The following is a 19335-nucleotide window of genomic DNA, read 5'->3' on the forward strand; positions in this document are numbered from 1 at the left end:
ATTCTAAAAGAATTAAAACATTTTCCTGGGGCCTTCAATGTATTGTGGCCTTAGACTGTGCCTTCTATAACTGATGGATACATGGGCTCTGGTAACTGGAGGGAGTGAAAAAGAGAAAATAGGCCAAGTATATAAAGTTCTTAGCACAGGGCCTGGATCTTTGTAATTTAATAAATGATGATCACAAATTTAAAAAAGGACTGTGCAGAGAACAGAGTGTGACACTGAGAACGTTTCCCCACAGACCTCTTTATTAGTGCCTGTGGGCTTTGCAGGTCCAGCTTCTGAACACAAGTAACACAGTCACTGGGCCTGTGCCTTCTCACCTTGCCCGCAAGAGTCTCGTGAGAGAGTTTGTAAAAAAGATCCAGGGTCTATGGCATTTATGTGGAGAAAAGAGGTGTCTTATCTGCTCAGACTGCTATAACAAAATACGACAGACTGGGTTCGATCCCTGGTCTTATAAACAACAGAAATTGATTTCTCACAGTGCAGGAGGCTGGGAAGTTCAAGATCAAGGTGCCAGCACGGTCACGTTCTGGTGAGGGTCGTCTTCCTGGTTGATAGCTGGTACCTTCTTGCCGCGTCCTTACATGGTGGAAGGGGGCAAAGGAGCTCTCTGGGTTCTCTCTTAAATCATTTTTTTTTTTTTTTTCATTTTTTTTTTTAAAGGAATTCCTTTATTATTTATTTATTTATTTATTTATTTTTGGCTGTGTTGGGTCTTCGTTTCTGTGCGAGGGCTTTCTCTAGTTGTGGCGAGCGGGGGCCACTCTTCATCGCGGTGCGCAGGCCTCTCACTGTCGCGGCCTCTCTTGTTGCGGAGCACAGGCTCCAGACGCGCAGGCTCAGCAGTTGTGGCTCACGGGCCCAGTTGCTCCGCGGCATGTGGGATCTTCCCAGACCAGGGCTCGAACCCGTGTCCCCTGCATTGGCAGGCAGATTCTCAACCACTGCGCCACCAGGGAAACCCTGGGTTCTCTCTTAATCTTTTGTTTTGTTTTGTTTTTTGTTTTGGCCGTGCCACACGGCATGTGGGATCTTAGTTCCCCGACCAGGGATCGAACCCACACCCCCTGCATTGGAAGCACAGAGTCTTAACCACTGGACTGCCAGGGAAGTCCCAAAGCCAATCTTTTTGTTTGTTTGTTTTGTTTTTGTTTTTGGGTCTCTTTTATAAAGGCATTAATCTCATTCATGAGAGCTCCATCCTCATGACCTAATCATCTCTCAAACACCCCACCTCCTAATACCATCACATTGGGGATTTGAATTTCAACATATGAATTTGAGTGGGGTGAGGGGACACAAACACCCGGACTATACCAAGAGGAAATACACATTCCATCAAAAGACACCTCTTCAAAAGAGGGTCAAAAAAATCCATGGACTAGTAGAAGATATTTGAAATATATGTAAATGGCAAAGCATTTATACCTGGACTAAACAGAGCTCCCTCAAATCATTAAGAAAAAGACAGTTGATAGAAAAATGGCAAAAGACTTTAAGATGCCCTTGCAAAAAGGAAGAAATCGATATGGCTAATACATGAAAAAAAAAAAGTACTCAGCTTCATTTGTAATCAGGGAAATGCAAATTGAAACCACAATGAGATACCACTACATACTCTACCTACAGCACTTTTTCTGGATACATGTTATATTTTACCATTAGCATGTGTTTTTAAAATGTATACAATTACAAGGTAAACAAAAAATTGCAAACAAACAAATAAGTGAAAATTCTCCCTACCACTGGACCTCCAAACCCCTCCCTCCAAATACGTCCTGTTACCAGTGGCTGGTGAGGCCTTCCAGAGACTGTGCTTGCAGTAGCCATCTATGCATAAGCAGCCCCCTTTCCTCAGATAATTAGTGCCATACTTACATCAATTAGGGTTTGAACAGGGAAGCAGAACCAGTATGAGTCCTTACAACTCATAATAAGGGATTTATTACTGAGATTAAGTCTTATAAAACTGTGGACGCTGGTGGAGAATTCAATGGGCCTAAAGTTGCTGGAGATCAGCAAGGCCAGCAGTTGTGGGGTGGGGGGAAGCTAGACATGAATTGGAAAGAACGAAGGCAAACTACAACCCATATCTGTTTGTGACGTTGTCCTTTTTATTACAGTCATTCTGGTGTGTATAATGTGGTATCACGTGATTTGCTGAAATATTTTAAAGTAAGTTCCAGAGATCATGACATTTCACCTTAAATACTCCAGTATACCACTCTAAAAAATTATCACTTCTGTCAGTTCAGAAAAGTTTTTTTTTAATTATTATTTTCTTGATAATTTTCTCTCCTTTGTTTTCCCAGTTTTATTTTTCTCAGATTCTTATTATTTGGATATTGGACCTTCTGTTGTGGTCTTCTTTTTTTTTTTTTTTTTTATAAATTTATTTATTTATTTATATTTATTTATGGCTGTGTTGGGTCTTCGTTTCCACGCGACGGCTTTCTCCAGTTGCAGCGAGCGGGGTCCACTCTTCATCGCGGTGCGCGGGCCTCTCACCGTCGCGGCCTCTCCCATTGCGGAGCGCAGGCTCCAGACGCGCAGGCTCAGTAGTTGTGGCTCACGGGCTTAGTGGCTCCGCGGCATGTGGGATCTTCCCAGACCAGGGCTCGAACCCGTGTGCCCCACATTGGCAGGCAGACGCTCAACCACTGTGCCACCAGGGAAGCCCCTGTTGTGGTCTTCTAATGTTCTTTATTTCCTCTTCTCTCTGGAAGACTTCTTCAAATTTTTTCTTCCTCTTGTTTCACTGAATATTTTTTACTTCTTAGTTTCTTGATTTCCAAGAGCTTTTTTTTGTTGTTGTTCCCTGAATATTCCTTTTAAAAGATATCTTGTTCTTTACAACTTAAATTTATACAGTGCTGTATATCAATTACATCTTAACACTGGAAAGAAAAATAAATAAGTACATTTTAATTAAAAAAGAAAAGATAGCCTGTTCTGTTCCAGGAAAGCTATATCATCTATTATCTCTCTAAGATGTTTATGGCAGCTTTTTAGAAGTTTGCTTCATTCCTCTCATTGTCATTGTTTCTCCAAATCCCATTTTCCTGCTTGTTTTGGAGTTGTCTTTCATAATAAAAGTTTTCTCAGATGACTGGAGTCTTTGGCTGGTAAAATGTGTGTACACATACATTGACAGCATCACTATTCGCAATAGCCAAAAGATGGAAACAGTGCAAATGTTCAACTGATGAATGGCTAAACAATGTGGGGTATATCCATACAATGAAATATTACTCAGCCATTGAAAGGAATGAAATGCAGGTACTTGCTACAATGTGGATGAACCTCAAAAATATTATGCTAAGTGAAAGAAGCCAGACAAAAGGTCACATAATGTATGATTCCGTTTACAAATTCCATTTGACGATTTTCATTATTCATGGTAGATATGTTCTACAATGTCTCTGGGAACACTTAGTTATTGAATATACGGAATCGCTGCTTCTAGGGAAATACAATTCCTGTGAACCTCTGGTCACAACATTTTCATGAACCAATCAACACATAATCTTGATTTATATGTGCTTCTGTTTAAATAAATCTTATTTAGGGAATTCCCTGGCAGTCCAATAGTTAGGACTCTGTGCTTTCACTGCTGAGGGCTCAGGTTCGATCCCTGGTCGGGGAACTAAGATCCTCCAAGCCGTGCGGCACAGCCAAAAATAAAAAAATTTTTTAAAATTCTTATTTAATACATATTTTTGGTTCATTAACATTGAACTCACGGCCAACAGCACTAAAACTCATGCATTAACAAAGCTTACCTAACACATGTACTTTCTTGGAACGCTAGCCAGCACTTCAGCACTATACCTGGGACTATTTTAAACAGCGAAATCACAAACAAAAGGCACGAAAATGCAAAATGTGGCACAAAATATACCATGAACACTTGTTTAGAGTATGAGAGCTGAAATAAGAAGGGTGTTGCCTCCTTCATCCTCAGCTGGGAACATGCATGTAGAGCAACTCAAATTTGTTGCTGCTCCACCAATGACCAGGAAAGTCCACAGCTACCAATTTTTTTTAAGATTTATTTTTATTTATTTATTTATTTTGGCTGTGCCGAGTCTTAGTTGTGGCTCATGGGATCTCTGTTGCACCATGCAGACTTCTTAGTTGCAACATGAGGACTTCTTAGTTGAGGCATGCAGACTCATTTGCGGCATGCGGGATCTAGTTCTCCAACCAGGAATGGAACCTGGGCCCCCTGCATTGGGAGCATGGAGTCTTACCCACTGGACCACCAGGGAAGTCTCTCGATTTTGAAATTACAAATAAGTTAAAGTTAATGTAGTAAGACAAATTCAGAAATATGGAATCCACATATAATGAGGATTACCTGCATACAGAATAATCCAGAATAGGTCAATCCATAGGGACAGAATTCAGATGGATGGTTGCAGAGACAGGGGGAGAGGGGCCTGGGAAGCAACTGCTTATGTGTATGGGTTTCCTTTTGGGATGATGACAATGACTTGAAGCTAAATAGAGTTGGTGGTTACACAACATTGAGAATGTACTAAATACCAGTGAATTGTTCATTTTGAAATGGTGACTTTTATGTTGTATAAATTTCATCCAAAAAAAAAATTGACATATCACTCTAAGCAGGACTCTGAACCTCTCTTTTCCCTTTGGTGTGGTGATCATCCACCTTCAGATCACGGCTGTTCCAAGAAACTGAGTGAAGACAGCCCACAAGGACATAAAACTTGAGCAAACAATACACTAACGTTGTTTTAAACTACTGAGATTTAGGGATTTTTGTTACTGTAGCATAACTGAGCCTGTGTTGACTATTTCAGAGGTCTAAGCCTGACTGTCATCATTGTGGGAGCCAAGTGGGGTTGGGAGCTTGGAAATCTCACCATTTCTAGATACCCTCTCACTTCATCCTCCTGTTTTCAGTTTCGTGACTCACTCCATCCTCTACTCTGCCCCTTCCCAAATCTAGACTCTCTAAAACTTCCTGTCTTACGCTGTGGCTGGGAAAGATAGAGTCACCTGCTCTATAGGGTGGAAGAATCCACCCTCTCCTTATACTGACTTCCACACAGTTCTTCAGCTTTTGGTCCCAACTCACCCCAGCCTCCATATATGATGGGCATTTTCAGTTTCTCAGGTTCCTCTGGTTTGTCCACTGGGGATTAGCTTAGTTCTTGGCCTCCGTCTCTGTGTTTGGCTAATTCACTTCCTACCTGTTTTCTATCTTCAGAAATTTTGTCAACATTCTTCATCTAATGTTGTTTCCTCTCCTATTCTCCTTTTCCTCATTAGTTTAACCTTTCTTATTCCTCAGTGGTCATTTCAGGGAGGTTATGGGAGGGAGCAGAGAGAAAATGTGTTTAATTTGTCATGACTTACTGGGGTCATGAGTGTTTTCCTGTTCATCAGCTATAGACCAGCATAACCGTTTCTGGTGGGTGTGTAGCCTCCCACAAAGGATATTTGGTGATGTCTGGAGACATTTTTGGTTGTCGCAATGGGTTTTGAGATGAGGGGGCTACTGGCATCTAATGCGTAGTGGACAGGGATGCTGTCAGACATCCTACGATGCTCAGGACAGCCCCCACAACAAAGAATTATCTGGACCAAATGTCAATAGGACATTGAGAAACTCAGAAGTCGAGAAACTCTGTTCTAAAGGGTTCCTATTGTCTTCAGGATAAAATTCAGACTCCACAGCACAGCCTACAACACCCCAGCCTACCTTTCCTGCACTCCCCCTGGCTCACCATGCTCCAGCCACAAGCATCTTCTTTCTATTCCTGGAACACACCAAGCCTGTTTCTGTCACAGGACCTTTGCACTTGCTGTTTCCTCAGCCTGAATCTCTCTTTCCCGGGTTTTCTGGTTGCTGACATCCTCACTTCAGGTCTCAGTTCAAATGTCACTTCCTTTGTGAGACCCTGATCAACCCAGCTTCCCCTCTCCCCCCACCCCCACCCTCATCCTTATCCGAGGAACAGTCTATTATATTTATTGCACTCTTCAAAGTATCAACTCCTGAAACTGGCTGTTTTTCTTCCTTTGTTTATATTTGTTTATTACTATGTTATCTCATGAGAGCAGGGACGTGTCAGTCTTGATCTTGAGCATTTTGCCTGCACATGGTTTCTGCTCAGGAGATGGACAAAAGGTCTTGTTTAGTGATCTTCAAGTATTTTACTTGTGTTTCTTCTTAAAGAATTTCTAAGAACTCTGTACCCCTTGCATTTTTTTTTTAATTTATTATTTATTTATTATTTTAATTTTTGGCTGTGTTGGGTCTTCGTTTCTGTGTGAGGGCTTTCTCCAGTTGTGGCGAGTGGGGGCCACTCTTCATTGCGGTGCGTGGGCCTCTCACTATCGCGGCCTCTCTTGTTGCGGAGCAGAGGCTCCAGACGCTCAGGCTCAGTAGTTGTGGCTCACGGGCCCAGTTGCTCCGCGGCACGTGGGATCTTCCCAGACCAGGGCTCAAACTCGTGTCCCCTGCATTGGCAGGTAGATTCTCAACCACTGCGCCACCAGGGAAGCCCCCCCCTTGCATATTTTTAACTTGACATCTAAAATTTTTTTTAATAAATAAATAAATTTATTTATTTATTTATTTTTGGCTGTGTGGAGTCTTCGTTGCTGTGCACGGGCTTTCTCTAGTTACAGCGAGTGGGGGCTACTCTTCATTGCGGTGCGCGGGCTTCTCATTGCGGTGGCTTCTCTTGTGGTGGAGCACGGGCTCTAGGCACGCGGGCCTCAGTAGTTGTGGCGCGCAGGCTTAGTTGCTCTGCGGCATGTGGGATCTTCCCGGACCAGGGCTCGAACCCGTGTCCCCTGCATTGGCAGGTGGATTTTTAACCACTGCCCAACCAGGGAAGTCCCTAAAATTTGTTTATTGTAAGTTTAAATAGTTGCAGTCTTAATTTCCCAGTTATTATAAATATTGATATTTTAGAATATAATTTTACTTCATACTTTTAGATATACCTATCATCATTTATTTTAAAAAATCCATGAACATAATCACACACCATCATGGAAATAAATGGAGAATTTTGTAGAGAAAAAAAAAAGAACAGGCTTTTAACAACTGGAAGTTTTATTTTACCTTTTTTTTCTCTCCTTGAACTTGTATTTCCATTCTATTTCTCCCACAGACTTCTATCCTAATATTGATATAATATGTGAAAAGTTTTAAAATTAATCACCAGATCATACTTCTCTGCAACAAAATGTTTGTAAGTTATGTTAATATATATGTGTATATATATATTAACGTCCTGTTTCCCTAAGACTCTAATTTTGAAGAGTATCCTGTGTTCATAAGGCTCTAAGAGTTAAATGGATAATTAATAAGAACCTGCTGTATAAAAAAGTAAATAAAATTAAATTTAAAAAAAAGGCTCTAAGTGTTAAAATTTTTCTCTAAATTATCATTACAATTATTATTTGAATATAATTGATCAAAACAACATAAATATACCACATTATGATCAGTAATTGTTATACATTGAAAAGTATGTTTTATTCTAAATGAGTCTTTTAATGAGATGGATGGGCTAATTATTTTTTTGTGTTTCTTGGGGGGGTGTCCATCTGTCTGTGGATAAATATTATTTATTGCTGGAATGGGATAGAGTTTAGAAGAAGCTCTATTCCTTTTTTTTTTTTTTTTGCTTTTATAAAGTAAATAACTGAGAAATGTTTTTCACATAAACAGGAGACTGGAATGGAAATTTTGTCACAGCCAAGTAATTCAAGGTCACCCATGTTTTTTAAAAAATATTTATTTATTTATTTGGTTGCACCGGGTCTCAGTTGCGGCAGGTGAGCTCCTTAGTTGTGGCATGTGAACTCTTAGTTGCGGCATGTGGGATCTAGTTCCCTGACCAGTGATCGAACCCGGGCCCCCTGCTTGGGAGCGCGGAGTCTTATCCACTGCACCACCAGGGAGGTCCCCAAGGTCACCCATGTTTGAATGCCTATTTGCCACACATCACATTATGATTCATTACCAGAAATTATTTGTAATAATCTATCATCCAACAAGTCTTGCAGTGCCTCCTTCATGTTGGTTGGAAGCAAATAGGAAATCATCTGAATTGCAAAAGGATTTGTTACCCAGTCCTTAGGCGCATTGCCTTTTCTAACCACACACTATTATCTTTATGCTTTTGTTCAGCATCCAGGTTTTTACACCACAGCACAACATGCCTTAGTAAGTTTCAAGATGACTGAGAAGCATTTGCCTTGCTTTTACAGAGTGGAGGAAGGACAATTGTGAAGGCGGGAACACCTTGGACGCAGGCCCTTTCTCAGGCATTAGTTCTAGGAGAGAGAACACACAGAAGCTGAGATCTAAACAGATTCTCTTTCTCCTCTATTGAGATATAATTTCATAAAGATATGTTTTATACAGATAAAGTTTAATAAAATGTACCCATTTGAAATATCCACTTTGATGATGGGTTCTGACATGTATACACCTAATTTCCACTGCATTCAAGACAGAAAATTTCCATCATTCCAGAAAGTTCCCTCATGTTCCCTTGCAGTCAATCCCCCCTCACCCAGTAGCTCCTATTCCGGGAAGAATGTATACTAACCTGAATCCAATCAAGCCTTTAGATCTAACGTTTACAGAAAATACAGGGGACAGAGGAACTCAGTAAACCATGCCAATGAAGAAACAAAAAAGGAGAAATCCAGAATGTGGGGTATTCTATAGTATAATTGTCTTGCTCTCCTCAACAGGACAGTGTTTTATATGTATATAAGAGTGGGGAGTATTCTAGATGAAAAGACACTTAAGAGACGAAACTGCTAAATGTAGTACATGATCCTTAATTGTAGGAAAGTAAAAATTGGATCGGACTGAGAGATCCAAAACTCAGCCAGGCCATTCTTCAGGCTGGGGTAACAGACATGATAAAGCTGGCTGCAAAGGTAACAGAAAATAGTATTTCTTCCAAGGACACTCACAGCTTTAAAGTGCCATAGTACCCGCCCCCCACCCCTCTCTGAGTGACCACTACTTTCTTACCCGCTGAGAAACTTCGTTCTCTAAAATTATAGAAAATTTGCAGTTTGAAATTCTATGAGTACCAATGACATGCCTTTCTCTCTCCTGGAACTCAGACACTGAGAAGCTGCCTTGAGTTCCAAGCCAGACACAGAGCTTCAGATAAAGGTGTTCTGAATACAGTGGTCCACAATTATTGAACGCTGTAGTTTCGGAAAAACAGGACCCTGGGTCCACTTGGCAGTCCAAGCTGATATTAACTCTTTTACTGCTAGACCTCTTTGAGCATATCAAACCCTGCTTCCCAGCTGCTAGCCCTGCTTCCGCCCCTCCCTGCCCAGCCCATGGTCTTGTCGACTGACAAAAAATAAACAGCCTAAAAGTTGAGAATTATGTTTTATTCAATGGACTTTCTGAGGACTCAAGCCTGGGAGACAGCCTCTCCAGATAGCTCTGAGGGCCTGCTCCGAAGAGGTAAGGGAGGAGCCAGGATATATAGGAGTTTTTGCAGCAAAAGCCAGGTAGTTGGATCAGCAAAAGGTTACTATTAATCAAAGAAAACCAGGCATCTCAAGTCGATGGATTTAGTGCTTCTCTATGCATGGGAAGATGCAAGAATCTGAGCTCACTGAAATCATTCCTTTGATAGGCACCTTAACTATCCAGGGCCGGTATCCTGCTTTTCTCCACCCTGAATCCTCTCAGGGTGCACAGTTGGAGGTGGCTGCAGGGGCTGATGGCTTGATGGCCACAACATCCTTTGTTTACTGATATGGCAGGTGACATTCTTCATCACAGTCTATTTTTCACCAAGCAGCCCAAGTGATGCTGATAAAGTCAAGTCACACCAGCAGCTCTGCTCAATTCCCTCCCATGACCTACTGCTTCACTCCAAGGTTAACCAAGTCATCGCTGGGGCCTACGAGGCCCTATGTGAACTGGTTGCATCTCCATTCCAACCCCACTGGGTTCTCTGCTCTTCCCCAAGCTTGGCTGTCATGCCTCAGCCCAGGCCTTTGATTGAGTGCTCCCCCAAAATCCACTCTCCCTTCGTACATTTACTTAAATGCCACCTCCTTGGTCCGTCTTCCCTGATCACTCAGTCTAGATATCCACCCTCCTGACCCATACTGTACATTTTTCTACTCAGCATTTAACTATCCTAAGTCATCTATATTAAACTCTGTCCTATTTATCTTGTAAACAGGTAAATCTCTTTCTCTCTCCCACCAGAATCTCAACTCCAGAATCTCAACTCCACCAGAATCTCAGCTCCACAGTGTGGGCAGGGGATTCTGGCATGTTTTGCTCCCTGATGTAGGCCAAACTCCTAGACCAGAGGTCAGTACAATTTTTCAGGTAAAGAGCAAGGCAGTAAACATTTTAGGCTTTTTGGTCATGCGGTCTCTGTTGCAACTACCCAGTTCTGAGGTTGTAGCATGAAAACAGCCATGAAAAATACATAAAAGGGGACTTCCCTGGTGGTGCAGCGGTTAAGAATCCGCCTGTCAATGCAGGGGACATGGGTTCGAGCCCTGGTCCAGGAAGATCCCACATGCCTCGGAGCAACTAAGCCCATGCGACACAACTACTGAGCCTGAGCTCTAGAGCCTGCGAGCCACGACTAGAGAAAGCCCACACACAGGAACAAAGACCCAACGCAGCCAAAAAAAAAAAAAAGAAAGAATTCCATAGAGCATTAAAAAAAAAAAAAACATAAAAGGACTTGTGGGACTATGTTCCAATAAAACTTTATTTATACAAACAGGTGGCTGGTGGTAGTTTGCCATCTCCTGCCCAGAACACTGTTTGGCAATAAATATTTGCTGATTGAATTGTGAAGGAAGATAAGGTCATGCTCTTATTCTAGGAGGAAGAAGAACCAATTAAAAAATTTCAGGAACTTCCCTAGTGGTCCAGTGGCTGAGACTCTGCACTCTCAATGCAGGGGCCAGGGTTCGACCCCTGGTCAGGGAACTAGATCCCGCATGCCACAACTAAAGATCCCACATGCCACAACTAAAGATCCCACGTGCTGCAGCTAAGAGCCGACGCAGCCAGATAAATAAATAAATAAATTAATTAATTAATTTAAAAAAAGAACTTGAGAGTCTGGCAGGAATAATTGGGGAAAGGAAGGTTAAAAGACAATTAAAAAAAATTCAGATCGTGTTAGAGTAGGGGTGAGATGAGGGGATGGTGGCTACTCGAGGTAAATGAAGTAGGGAAGCCTCTCTAAGGAGACGGCATTCGAGCTGAGGCTGGGCCAGCAGGGAGCCCAGGCTACTTGAAGCTTCGCAGGCTGAGGGTTCCAGGCAGAGGGATCGGCAGGGGGAAAGATTTGGAGGTGGGATGGGCTTGGGGTGTTCAAGAAACAGAAAGCTCTCAGTGTGGCTGCAGCAGCACAGCGACCGAGGACAAAGGGGTTCAAGATGACATTGGGGATGGGCAAGGACCATATCATAGAGGCCTAGTAGGATTTTTTTTTAAAACCACTCTATTTTGCTTCCTTTTTTCATATATTTTTTTATTGTGGTAAAATGTACGCAACATAAAATTTACCATCTTGACCATTTTTAAGTGTATAGTTCTGTGGCATTAATTATACTCATACTGTTGTCCAACTGTCCCCACCATCCGCCTCCAGAACTTTTTCTTCTTCTCAGATGGAAACTCTATACCCATTAAACACTAAGTCCCCATCTCCCACCTCACCCCTGGCAACCACCATTCTACTGTCCATCTCTATGAACTTGACTACTCTGGGAACTTCATTTAAGTGGACGCATACAATATTTCTCCTTTTATGACTGTCTTATTTCACCTGGCATAATGTCTTCAAAGTTCACCCTTGTAGCATGTGTCAAAATTTCTTTCCCTTTTAAGGCTGAATAATATTCCATTACATGTATAGACGACGTTTTCTTTATCTATTCATCTATTGATGGACACCTGGGCTGCTTTAACTTCCTGGCTATTGTGAACAATGCTGCTATGAACATGGGTGTGGAAATATCTTTTCAAGTTCTTGCTTTTACTTCTTTTGGGGGTCTACCCAGAAATGGAATTGCTGGATCACATCCAGTAGGATTTTGTACTAAGCACGACAGGAGGCCAGGGGGGCTTTATGCAGGTGTGTTGCTTCCTTGCTTTAATAGGACTCCTCTGGTTGCTGTGTTGAGCTTTGATTGCAGTGGGGAGGGACAGGGATGGGGAGACCAGGCAGGAGGCTGTTACAGCAGTCCAGGTGAGAGACAGCAGTAGCTGGAAGATTCCAGTATGGCTGGGGAGGCCTATATGGAGCAAGTAAGTAATTAGATGATTACAAATAGTGAAAAGTCCTGTGAAATAAGTGAACAGGAACATGGTACTCTGATTTCAGGGAAAAACAGAAAGGATCTCTCTGGCATTCTTGATATATGATTCACTCAACTCATGGTCTACCAGGGCTGCTGATGCTTGAAATCCAGATCCTGCATTTTCACCATCAATTTATTTTGTTTGTTTTCATTGAGTGGGTTTGGCCCAGGGCCCAGAGCTGCTCGGTCTGAGGGTGTTCATTACTGTACTTGAGCCACAGGTGGGAAGGAAGGGGCTTGGAAAGAAGGGGAGGGGAAGACTTGTGAGTCTGTGGCTGAAAAAGAAGTGCGGGGAGGGTTTGGTGGTTAAAGTAGGGCTGAGTCTCCTCTCTGCCACATCCCAGCTGTGGGATCATGGGCAAGTTATCTCATCCCTCTAACCTTCAGTTTCTGCTCCTGGAAAACGGTATCCTCATTCATTTGGTCTGTCGTCTGCTTGCTTCTCACGAAGGCAGAGATCTTTGTTTTGTTTACCGAAGTGTCTCTACAGCACCTACATGGTAGGCCCCAGTAAATATTTTTATTTTATTTATTTATTTTCTATCTCAAATTTTCATATAACTTTTTTTTTTTTTTGGCTTCACCGTGTGGCATGTGGGATCTTAGTTCCCCGACCAGGGATCGAACCTGTGCCCCCTGCAGTGGCAGCACAGATTCCTAACCATTGGACCTCCAGGGAATTCCCTAAGGTATAACTTTTACAAAGCAAAGCATAGCAAACTTAAGTGTCCAGCTCAATAAATTTTAAAATGTGTGTGTGTGTGTGTAAACCATCTAATGACCACCAGATCAAGTTATAGAACATTTCTAGCTCTCCAGCAGGCTCTCTTGTACCTCGTCCTAATCACACTCCCTAAAGGTAACCACTATTCTGACATCAATCAACGTTTATTAGTTTTTGCCTGTGCTTGAACTTCATCTAAATGGGATCATGAAAAATGTACTCTTTCATGTTTGGCTTCTTTTGCTCCTTATTATGTGTCGTGAGATTTGTCCGTAATGTTACATGCATTAGTAGTTTGATGCTTTTTATTTTTTTGCTGTGTCACACCACAATTTATTCATCCTTTTGACTACTGATGGACAGTCAGGTTGTTTCTAGTTTTGGGCTATTTGAATAAAGCTGTTCTGGACATTTTTGGTAGATGTCTTTTGATGGACAAAAGCACTCCTTTCTCTGGGAAAGGAGTGGAATTGCTGTGTCACCCTGTAGTTGTATGTTTAGCTTTAGCAAAAATTGCCAAACGGTTTTCCAAAGTGGTTGAACCAATTTACACTTCCACTAACAGAGGGTGAGTTTCGGTTGTTCCGCATCTTTGCCGAGACTTGGTGTTTTCATTTCAGTCATTCTGGTGGGTGTGTGATGGTATTTCACTGGGATTTTACTTGCATTTCCCTGATGACTAATGATGTTGAGCACATTTTCATAAAAATAAATATTTGTTGAAAGAATGGATGAATAAAGAATTTGAATAAAAATGGAAAGAAATCTGACCATCTCGTACCCCACTTAAAATCCACAAATGGCTCCCCATCACTCATGGGGCCAGGCTGAAACCCCTCCTCTAGCCAACAAGATCCTGCATGCTCTGGCCCCTCCTGATCCTTCCTGCCCCAGATGAGTCCCTTCTGCTTCTGTCTCTGATTCCTGCCACCCAGACTGTCTTCAGGTTCCTCCAGGGACTTGCTCTGTCCTGCTTCATGGTTTTCCATAAGCTGTTTTCTTCATCCCAGAACACAGCGCAGGCCTCACGAAACCAGACTCATCACTTGTATCCCAGTTCAAAAGACCCTTCCTCCAGGAAGCCTTCGCTGACTTCCACCACCAGGTCCAAGGCCAGGACCTTTTAAAACCCTCTTACTCCCACTTTTTCTTCCTAGCTTTTATCACAGCTGTAAATACACTTTATGTGATTATTTGATTAACCTGTTCCCCTCCCATTAAAAAAACCACTTTAAACCCCCCCCCCCCCGCAAGAAACCCCAACACTTTAAGCTCCATAAGAGGAACAACTCTGTCTTGTTTCCAGCAAGACCTGGCATATAGTAAATGCTCAGTAAGTATTTGTTAAATGTATAAATGTCAAAGCAACAGCCCAAAGAGCATTATAACCTGAAAGTAATTATCCCATAAAAACTCACTCACCCTGAGGGGAACCTGGGCCAATAAAAAAAAAAATCACAGAAAACAATCCTATCTCCCTCCCTCCCTCACTAGGTCCATGGCAGGGCAGTGGTGGTCGTGGGGCGGTCTCAAGTTCAATCACTGTTCCTGTTTTATTTGGTGCAGCTGGTGTGTGTGTGTGTATGTAATGGAAACCATACATCAGGCAGGGGATTAAGGAGGAAAGCTTTGACTCCCAGGCCCCAGGCCCAGCTTCTGTCACTGGCTGCCTGTATATTAAAAAGAGACAGTATGGCAAGATGGTTAGCATTATAGATTCCTCCCTTCCCGATCAGTCACCTTGGATTCAAAGTTTGGTTCAGCCACTTACGGTCTACATAATCCCTGACAAAGTACTCTGCCTCAGTGGGCCTCAGTCTCCTCAACTGCAAGATGGGGATAATAATAGTACTTACCTCTTGGGGTTCTTGTGAGCATTACACAAGTTAATTCATGTTCATTGTTAACAACTCAGCCTTAGGAAGCCCCATGACTGTGAATGCTTGTTAATTATTACTGTATCTCTAGGCCTCAGTTTCTTTACCTCAAAGGTAAGGATCAATAACCTGGTTATTTCCTAAGTGCTGCAGAAAAGGTGGAGAAAATGTCAAACGCTGCTTTGCACACAGCTGTTTGGGATGGAGATTGGAGACTTCAGGCCATGAGTGCTCTGGAGTCAGACTGGTCATGGGTTCCAATCCCACTTTTGCCACTTGCCAGCTGTGTGACCTTGGGCAAGTTGCTTCACCTCTCTGAGCCTCAGTTTCTCCACCTGTAAAACGTAGATTAAATAGAGTATCCACCTCCTACTGTTTCTGCATCAGCTCTGGAGTCAGCAGGCTGGGTAAGCCCGGTGACGCTGGAGAAGTCACTCAAACCTCTCTGCCTCTTGTTTTCTTCCTTCATGAAAAGGGAGTCATAACAGTGAGGGTGCAATGAGGACGCAGCTACGGTGTCTGGCACTCTCCTGGCTCATAGATGGATCAGTATACTTTATTTCCCCCGGTTGTTTCTATTACTATTGCTGTCGTCGTCGTTGTTGTTACAGCAGGATTTGAAAACTGGTCGCGGGGTCTGGGCACAAAGGTCGCGGCCGCATCTGCAGCGGCCTTCCCCGGGCCTCCTATGAGGGGGTAGGATCGGGCGCCCGAGGGTCCGCGGCTGACCGGGCGGACCGGCGAGGGTGCAGCCTCCCGCCGCGGCCCACGCGGGCCGGACGAGGTGAGCGGGGCGGGGCCGTGCGGGGCGGGGCCGCCGCATCCCCGTGACGCGCCGGCCAACCAGGCGGCGTTGCGGCCCCGGCTCCCTCCGCCGCTGCCTCCCGCCCTCGCCGCCGCCGCCGCCGCCGCCGCCAGCAGCCGGGCCAGTCCGTCCGACGCTGCTCGCCGTGCCCGAGCCGGCCGCATGGCGCTCCGCGGCTTCTGCAGCGCCGATGGCTCAGACCCCTTCTGGGTAAGTGCTCGGCGGCCGCCTGGGCCGCGTGGGGCCGGCGGCGGGGAGCGGGAGGGAGGGAGGCCGGCGGGCGGGGAGGCAGGCGGGTGGGGGGAAGCGCCGGGCAGGGCGGGCCGGGCCCGCAGCCCTGGGGACCCCTGCCGCCCCGAGCGCCGGGCTCCCCACCCTGCAGCTGGCCTGGGGGCTCCGCTCCCCATCCCGCCCGCGGCCGGCCCCTTCGGGAGTGCTGCTGATGGGGGAAAACTTGGGTGACTCGGCTTCGGGGAAGCAGGGCGTTGGGGAGGGGTTGCCTGTGCCCGGCTCTGGGGCTTTTGGGGAAAGGTGAGGGGCCAGAGCCTGGGGGAGGGGGCTGAAAAGAGGGGCCCTTTCCGCTCTGGGGTTCCCTTTTCGATTAAAAATAAATAATTCTCCTGCCGGGGAGGGAGGCGCCAGAGGTGGGGGGTGTCTCGCTGCTTAAGTTCCCCCATCTCCTTTGTGGGTTGGAGCCCCCTTTTCGCAAACACCCCGTTACCAAAGGGCTGAGCTGGGGAAGGGCTGAGGCCGTGGAAAGGGGCTTCCAGCGACTGGGTTGAGGTTTTCCCCCTCCCCACTTGTTTTGCATCCACATTAGTCTCCTGTGGTTACAAATTTTTTTGTCATCTTTTACTTTCCTTTTGATTATACTTTGAGGGGAGTTTGGGGGAACAGGGGGAGAATTAGGGAAGTTTGAGGAACAGCCAGGAAAGAAGGTAGGGCTGCTCACCCCTGCTCTGACTTGCCTGACCCTGGGGTCAGGTTTGGGGTGCAGCTGAGGATGCCCAGTATCCTGGTACCAGTGGGTGTGCCATTCCACCGCTGAAACGTGAGGCTCGTCTCTGTGGGGACCCCCACCTCCAGGTTTCTTCTGAATGTCCATTGCTGAGCCTGCTGAGTCTTCGGAGTCCATTCTCTGTGGTTTAATCCCCAGTGTCTTGGGCTTTAGTTTCCCAGTAATGCTATTTGCCTCTTTGTTACAGGAAGCACTCTCGTGTCCCACCATCTTGATTATTGGTAAACACGGAATGCAGTTCTGGACAGGATAGTTTTCCCACTTTTGTTTAGGAATCAGGAGAGGGAAACACCCTTGGTTCTTTGGAGCCAGTGATTAGCATCCAAAAATACCTTCTTGTTCTGTTTTGTGGTCCTCTCCTTGCAGGCTGCATTTGGAGTGTTGAAAAGTCATCCTTGAGGGCCCCGTGGGAAAGGCTTTATTTTTGGGAGGTATCACTTGGTAGAATAACAAAACACTTCTGGGTATGTCTCACATTTTCAGGCCAGTGGGATCAGAGATTTACTCTGGGGCTGGAAATAGTCCAGAGCTTTGCACTCAAGGTCCAGGACTAATTGGAGAGCAGACTTATTTGCAAAGTAGGGTTGTACTTAGCAGAGAGAGGAAAATCTGAGGAGTCCTTGCTCCCCGTACCTGGTGTAACAACAGCAAGATAATTTCTGCAAGAATCAGATGGGGATCTGGTCTAGTGTTGGCTGTGAATACTGGAGTATTTCCTTGTTTATTTTCTTCTTCTAAATTACAGAGGGGAAAAAATAGGCGACCGTAAACTAGATTCTGCATCAGGATGTATTTTATTGATGGCAACTGGCAGTTGATGACTAGTCAGGTTTTCCAAAGTTGACTGGGTTTGGGGTTGTCCTCCGTTTATTTAGCTGAAGAAGCTCGTCCGGGGGAAACAGTTGTGTTTTTTCTCCTGCAAGGACTTTTGCTACAGAAGTTGCCAGGTGGTTGGCTTTCCCTTCTGCCAGGCCCTGCATCTTCCCCCAGTCTTTGGCCTTGCAGACTTTCCTCTGCGCTTCCTCCCTCTGGATTTCTGGACTTGCTGGATGTCCCAATTTCTGGAGGTGCCCTGGAACCAGAGTTTGAGAGTAGGCAGCTGGGGCATGAGAACTTCCAGGTAGCAGGAGAAACCAAATGTAATTGAAAGCAGGTGACTTCTGTGTTTTCCAGGGCATATACTCAAGGCCAGGAGAGACTGTGTGACCTTGGGCAAGCCAGTGTGCCTCTCTGTGCCTCAGTTTCCTCATCTGTAAAGTGGGGGTGGGGGCCCCCAAAGTCTCAACCTCCTGCAGTTGTTTTGAAAAGTAAATTAGTCCATCTGTTCAAGTGGCTCAGCCTGTGCCCTGCACAGAGTTAAGCAGTGGTTACTGTTGTTCTTTCCAAAGATGAAGTTGTGTGTTTCGAGTTGCTTGTCCTTCCTTTGGACCCACTTTTTCTTCAGCTGGGGCATGGGATTGGGCCACCCACCCAGTCTTGCCTGCCTCCTCCCTTGACCAAGGTCATGTGTTTAGAAATCAAGGCGACTAGCCCACCTGAGACTCTTGTCAGAGCTTTGTTCCTGGGCCAGTGCCTGCCTCTGAGCCCCAGGAAATGGCCAAAAAAACCAGCACGTGGAAATAGCCCGTGGTGAGTGTTTGGCTGACTTCCCACCTTCAACCAGGCAAATGCTCTGGGATGGAAAAAGAGGAACTTGGTTATCTAAATGGAAAATAGGGGCTGAGTTCCCCAGCGCTGGGTTTGCCTTTATTTTTTTTTTTGAGGGTGGTTGTAGGGGGGTGGGTAGGAGGGACTGTTTTGTGGCTGATGTTTAAATGATGGTTGGGAAAATGGGCACGGGCCTCCCCTTGCGAGTTAATTTTTTTAAAAAATTTGTTTATTAACGTGTTGCATGTCCAGTGTAGAAAAATCAGAAAATGTCGAAAAGTAAGCGACAAGTCAGTAAGCAGTGGAGTATGGCGGCTCCGAGCAGTGCTCACATCCCTGGGGTTCAAATCCTGGCTCTGCAGCTTGGGCGAGTTACTTCCCCCTCCATGCCTCAGTTTCTCCATGTGTATAATGAGGATGGTAACACGGTACCAAGAGAATCCTTGGCAGGTGCTTAGAATGTTGCTGCTTGGTATACAGTTAGCACTTAGTACATACGAGCGGTGCAGCGACTGGAATTTTCTAGTTAATTTTTGCTGCTGTACCTGCTGCTGTTGGGGATGAACAGAAGTGGCGGATCTGTGTCATGGTTCACGGAGTCCTGCTAATATTTGGTCCTGCTATTTGCCACGGGGCTGCCCTGAACCATCTTCCACCTCAGTAACCCCCTGAATATTCAGTTTAGCTGCTCAAGGGTGGGAGAAAAGGAGTATTTTAGAAACCATTTGAAATTCTTCTTGGGGTAAGGTCTGACCTTGGGGTCAGTCTAATTCCTGGCGTAATTAGCTCCCTTAGGCTTTACAACAATGTAGAATGAGCAGATTTATTTTTCCCCCATCCTTCAAATTTTCTATGGGTTTTTAGACACATCACTGTG

The 19335-nt window shown here is 44.8% G+C and overlaps 1 protein-coding gene and 1 pseudogene across 4 annotated transcripts in view; one reads left to right on the forward strand and one right to left on the reverse strand.

The window, feature by feature from the left end:
- The window catches only part of LOC309644891 (transforming protein RhoA pseudogene), a 41182-nt pseudogene extending 25225 nt beyond the window's left edge, over positions 1-15957 (reverse strand). The window contains exon 1 of the transcript in view: positions 15833-15957. The product of the transcript in view is annotated as a transforming protein RhoA pseudogene (transcript). The remainder of the gene's footprint in view (positions 1-15832) is intronic.
- ABCC1 (ATP binding cassette subfamily C member 1 (ABCC1 blood group)) overlaps positions 15851-19335 on the forward strand; it is a 132480-nt gene continuing 128995 nt past the window's right edge. For all 3 annotated transcript variants that reach the window (XM_082432547.1, XM_082432548.1, XM_082432549.1), the window contains exon 1: positions 15851-16003. In XM_082432547.1, the coding sequence (XP_082288673.1) occupies positions 15956-16003 (48 nt within the window). In that variant the 5' untranslated portion in view covers positions 15851-15955. The remainder of the gene's footprint in view (positions 16004-19335) is intronic.

Source organism: Balaenoptera physalus (genome assembly GCF_965194825.1).
Source record: "Balaenoptera physalus genome assembly, chromosome: 16".
In the NCBI taxonomy this organism is placed as follows: domain Eukaryota; kingdom Metazoa; phylum Chordata; class Mammalia; order Artiodactyla; family Balaenopteridae; genus Balaenoptera; species Balaenoptera physalus.